The 5,741-nt window shown below is 43.5% G+C and overlaps 1 protein-coding gene across 1 annotated transcript; it reads left to right on the forward strand.

Moving 5' to 3' along the window:
* Positions 1-948: 948 nt before the first annotated feature.
* On the forward strand, positions 949-4,550 carry Atxn7l3b (ataxin 7 like 3B). Its single transcript, XM_048418340.3, has one exon. The coding sequence runs from the start codon at positions 1,263-1,265 to the stop codon at positions 1,554-1,556; it is 294 nt and encodes a 97-aa protein (XP_048274297.1). The 5' UTR covers positions 949-1,262; the 3' UTR covers positions 1,557-4,550.
* The last annotated feature ends 1,191 nt before the right edge of the window (positions 4,551-5,741 follow it).

Below are 5,741 nucleotides of genomic sequence, written 5' to 3' on the forward strand. Positions count from 1 at the left end.
TTCTACTTTGATAAATTGCAAAAATAAATCAGTTGGGGAGAACCAAATAATAGATGAAAAAAGAGGGAGAATAATACAGTGGCTTTCTTATCTTTGAATTCACAACTAATCTGATTAGGAAGAGCTGACCTGTTCTGATGCGCCGTGGTCAGTAGTGTATTTTATTAGTATTATTAGCTTAACCACAGAATATGGACTTGCTTTAGTCAAATGAGGAAAGCTGTAAGAGCTGGCTGGCTTCAGGGAATTCTGAGGGCTAATTCTAGTTCTCACAATGAAAGCAGAGTAACTTTAGGAAAAGCTTCTGCTCACTGAGTCCTCCAAACAATGCACACATCGTTTTTTATCATCTAGCGATTTTAGAGACGTATGCACTCATTTCTTTACAGTCACGCTGACTTAATGGTCTTATAAGTGAGATAAATGCCTTAGGTTTATTTGATCAATATATTTGAATTATGCGTTTAGTGTCAAGATTCTAGGTTGTTTTTTTTTTTTTTTTCATTCAAAGACTCAAAGAAACTATACGGTAATTTGTTTCCTTGCACCATCTAGTGGATTTAAATGACAACTGCGGCAGTACAGTAAATTATTAGAAGTCAATCCTATAAGTCAAATTTTTAGTCGTATCTGAATAACTATGCCTAAATCATTATTCAATTAACTCCGTAACAAGTCATTATTATTCCTCCCTTTACGGAGGAAATCAATTAAACCTAGGTGAACTCATTAGCAAACGTTTAAAATGCTAAGAAAGATAACACAGGATCGTTGCTATCATTTCGAGAACCGAGAGAACAACAAGCATGATTTAGTTGTCAGGAAAGCCCATGCTATGCTCCCTGCCAGCGATCTGCACCATAGCCGCTACCCAGCCTCCGCGCCGAGCCCAGTGCGCAGGCGCACCGCGGGGCGGAAGTGGGGGGGGGGGCGGGCCCAGACCGTCCGCTACAGGAAGAGGCCGGAACGGCTGGGTGAGGCGCTGCTGAGACGGTTGAGCGCTGAGCCGGGGCCGGGCCGCAGCTCGGAAACGCGAACGTGGGTGTCCTCGGAGCCGAGCGAGCGTCGGGGCTCCGGAGCCGCCGTTGCTGTCGCCGCGGACGCCGCTGCCGCCGACCCGGAGGACGCGGCCCCGGAGAGGCCTGCAAGGCCTAGCGCGGCCCGCGGAGCCCGACGAGTCTCTGCCGTGAGTAAAAAAAAAAAAAAAAAAAAAAAAAAAAAAAAAAGCAGCGCCCTCTGCACAGCCGCTTTTCCCGATTAAGATGGAGGAGATTTCGTTGGCCAACCTGGATACTAACAAGCTGGAGGCCATCGCCCAGGAGATCTATGTAGACCTGATCGAGGATTCCTGCCTGGGATTCTGCTTTGAGGTGCACCGGGCTGTCAAATGTGGCTACTTCTACCTGGAGTTCGCAGACACGGGCAGCGTGAAGGATTTTGGCATTCAGCCAGTGGAAGACAAAGGAGCACGCCGCCTCCCGCTTTGCTCCCTGCCTGGAGATTCTGGGAATGGGCCCCAGCCGGAGCTACAGCGTTCACCTCCAGAATTCCAGTAGTCCCCAACAAGTGAGAGAGGGCGACAGTGACCAGGACAATGATGCAGACTGGTCCCGTGGCTTGGAGGAGTAAGCTAAATTGGAGGGGGGAAAAAAGAAAAAGAAAAAAAAAAGATAAAAGCCCCAGTTCCCCTTAAAGATCTTAGCGTTTGAAAAACAAAACAAAACATAAAAAAGCCCAAAGAAGAGAATTTAGGAATTTGAATCCATTCGAAAGGGTACCCAGTGCCAGCTCTGAAATCCTGGGCAGGACAGTGTCCACAGGCGTTGTGCTGTATTTTGAGCTCTATAAATACACCTGGATGTACAAGATCCCCGTGCTGCCATCAGTGCACAGGTGAGCAACTGTGTGCCCAGCATCTACAATTCTTTTGTTTCTCAGATTTGGATCTGCTGGATGTCAAGGGCTTCCTGCAGAGTTTGGATAATGTCCATGGTCAGGCCATGATCTGTCAGCTTCAGTGGACTGCTCCTCCCATTCCTAAGCCCCAGCCAAATTGGACTTCTTTGATACAAGTGAAAGTCGTGTATGAGACTTGAATACTCAAAAAATATTAATCCCCATTTGAATTTGGTAGGAAGCCCTGGACCTTGTCCACAAGAAGTTGAGAACCACCTGTTTCCCAGAGGTCCAGCGTTTTCAGTGATTTCCACTAATGTGGGGACAAGGCCTCGCCTTTGACTCACCCGAAGCTCTGTCTTTCCATCCCACGCAGAGGCAAAGGTTTGGCAAAGGACACGGTGATATACAAACAATTGAAGACTTTGTTCTGATGCTGTGAGGAGAAAGTAGACATCTGCAACCGCACGCCATCTCAACCTGGAAGATGCATACCGTCAATCACCGTGGACTTGTTTGGTGGGACAGTCTGTTCCTACTTTTGAGTTACTGGCGTTATAATCAGCCTGTGGGTCTGACTCCATCCCTATGACAGGTCACTGTCCAGTCAGGGGCAACACTGAACTTCAGAAGGGCACAGTGGCCAAGCAGAAGGCTGTTTGAAAATTGAGCCAGGAGGGAACATTTTCCATCTGCCCTCAGTAATGTGAATGAGTTCAATGCTAAGGCCCTGAAATAGGCCTTGCTTACCTGGTGTGGTTGCAGACTCTCTTCTCCCTGAAATTGGGCAGTCAGACCTCCACTATGGTGAATGAAGACAGCCACCACCTTTTCTGCCCTCACAGTGACAGTGCTTCACTTGGTCCGCTGCACCTTCCTGGCTGCAGGGGCTGGCTTTTTGTTGTTGGAAGTTAGGAAAAGCCCTCCAAAATTCCCTGACTTTGGAGGCTGGCATAGAAGTGGAGGGGAAGTGAGTGGCATTTCAGACCTGTCCTCTGTAGTCCCTGAGTGAGGGCTGATGGAGGGTAGGAGGGGGGGAGTCCTGAGGTGAGCAGAACAGAACGGTGCTGCTTTATTTGAAATGTTTTCTTACCTCATTCTGTACCCCAGTAAAGGGTCCAGCCTCATCCGTCTGGCTTGGCCATGTTCCTGTCACTGCTCCACTGCCTCTCTGGTGCAGCTCATGATTCCCGGTGCTGCTTGCCACGCTAGCTTTCCTCCTGACCCGTTTCTGTTCACCTTCCAGTGCCCTGCCTCTGAAGCCTACACGTTTCCTTTCTCCTTTTTTGATTTGTTCGTTTATTTTCGTTTTTGTTGTTGTTCTATTAAGTTTTTATGTTGTTGGTTTTGTTTTACCTGTTTTTATGGAAGACTCGTAGGAGGGTATTCACATGACTCCCTCTGGATCGGGATGGGAAAGTAACCTTTTTTGTATTTCCAAGGTGGTTTCATGTCTATGTATTTCTCTTATATAGGACTGCCTTGCTAGTCTATCCCCTGCTTTGTCTTGAGTTCTTCCTTCCCATTGCTACTTGGATATTGCCTCTTGGGACTTACTGCGGAACCGTGAATGCTGGTATACACAGGATGGAGTTAGTGCTGCTCCATGTTTCTAACCCTATTGTGTATGGATCTTCCTTCTCCCAGGTTCTATTTGAACTGCGTGGACTGATTTGGGTTACTGTACTCAAGAGTTAAGGAAACTGTAGTGATTGGGCCTTGAGACTATCTATTGCCTTCTAGGAGTTTTCCAGCTCAGGGTTGGGGCCTAGTTACAGTTTGATGGATCCTCAGTCCCAAGAATAATGAGAACCTAGAAAAAAATGAAACCTTGGCCAGGAACTTAAAAATACTTTTAAAAGATACCGTTCTACATGAGTTCTGCACGCACCTTCAGTGAATTCAAGAGAAAGCAGTCTTAAGACTCCTGTCTACTTAAAGTGCTTGGGTAACATGAAAGGGAGGAAGGCCATGGCCCGCTCACTCTTGCCTTCATATAGGGAGCTCAAATGTGACTTTAATATTTTCTCTCTGGTCTTTTCTGGTTAGAACATAAGAAGTGAGTGGTAATTTGGCGCAATGGTTTGCTCATATTACTTCCCGTTTTTGTTTTCTGTCTCCTTCATTTCCACTGGGGCCATAACTCCCCACCCTGTGTAGATAGAAAGTGGGCTCAGTTCAGCTATTACTGCCCTGAGGGAAGAACTACTTGTTTGGGAGCTAATGTTCTCTGCCATATAGTTGACCGTGGTTAGGAGCGCTCCCTTCCCTGCTTCTGTAACAGCAGAATTCTATCCTTCCTCTTCAATTAATTGTATTGACCACTCTGTAATCCTATTACGTATCTGAGTGTGTGTGTATGGGGGAAAGGGGTTCTTTAAATTTCTGTGGTTTGTGGTTTTTTCTTCCATAAATTAGTTCCCACCATCGCATGCCCAGGGGCCACTGCCTGGCATTATCGCATGCTGGGATCATTGGGGGAGGGTAGTGTGAATTTTACCACTGTCCTTTGTTTTGGAGATTATTTTTTACTAAGTAATTCATCCTATACAAATAGCTAATTAACTCTGTGTGTTCCCCTGCCCATATGGCTGCTGGTGTAAATAAATTGCATTTTCCCATTGCTAAACAGTAATAATAAAATTTAAAAAGTATATATTTTGACTCATTTTTTAATGGCAAATTTCCCCGACATTGACATAGCAAAATAAATGTTTAAGCACTCTTAAATCTCAGTACTTGAATGGGAGGCAAATTAGAATCCATAAAGGAGTTCTTTCTAGTTTTTGTTACTCAGTCTAACCCTTGAAATTTAGCTGTCTACACTATCTCTTCCATGAGGTAAGAAGGGAATCAAATACAGTCCAGACCTATTAAAAGTACACTGTGATAGGTTAACTTGAATAGAGCTTATTGTTGTCAATATATGTACCATCATCAAGCTATTATGACAAGCAGTGATACATAGCAGAAGATGCTCTGCCTTCCTACAGTAGCAGTGTCCTGAATTGCCCCACTTTAGGGTTTTCATTTGTTTTAATCCAGAGTTGGAACACTTTCTAGAAAGTGTACATAAAACTACTAAATTTTGAACACAGTCACCATTTTACCCAGCTTTCATTCATGTAGTAGTTCTAAGTTGGAAACAGATGAATAAAAAGAAACCATGGAAATGGAACCAGAGTAGTAAACTGTATTTGGAATACTTCAGATGGTCTTCAGACATATAATATATGCTAAGTTTTAATTAAATGTCATTGTATTCTGAAGATAAACAGTTCTGTTTGTTGAGAAAATGTTTAAAAAGAAAAAAGGACCTCTATTAAAATATGTGACAAATTTACTAAGAGAAATCCTGAAAATTCTCACAATTTTTTCCTTAAATTTCCATTTCTTAAATTTACATAGGAATCTACTATAAATGAGTATTTAAATTAGCTGATGAAAAAATAATCCTATTTTGTAGACTTAGATTTACTCTATTTAGGCCTAAGATTGTTGTACAATGAGATAAAGACCCTACCTAAGTGTGTTCTATAGTCAATATCTTTTCGGGTAGAAAAGACATCAAATAGTTCATAACTATATGCTAGATTTAGTTGTATTAGAAGTTACTAGATAGAAAAATAGAAAATGTGCTGAAGTAGTAAGGATTCAGGCAGACTTGTTCTGCAAGCAGTCTTCCCCTTGAACCTGCTGTCATCTCTGATTTCCTTTAAAGGTGTCTTAAATGACAAGCATGGTTCTGTGTGCATAAACACAAGGTGAAAATATTCACATTAATGCTGGAAAAGGCTACATTGAAAGTGTCAGATCTCAGGTTACCTTCAAATAATACTTCGTCA

Source organism: Myodes glareolus, chromosome 26 (assembly GCF_982192425.1).
Source record: "Myodes glareolus chromosome 26, mMyoGla1.1, whole genome shotgun sequence".
NCBI classification, from domain to species: Eukaryota; Metazoa; Chordata; class Mammalia; order Rodentia; family Cricetidae; genus Myodes; species Myodes glareolus.

Excerpts from the sequence above, each read along its gene's own strand:
- Atxn7l3b (XM_048418340.3), top strand. The coding sequence starts at position 1,263 with ATGGAGGAGATTTCGTTGGCCAACCTGGATACTAACAAGCTGGAGGCC.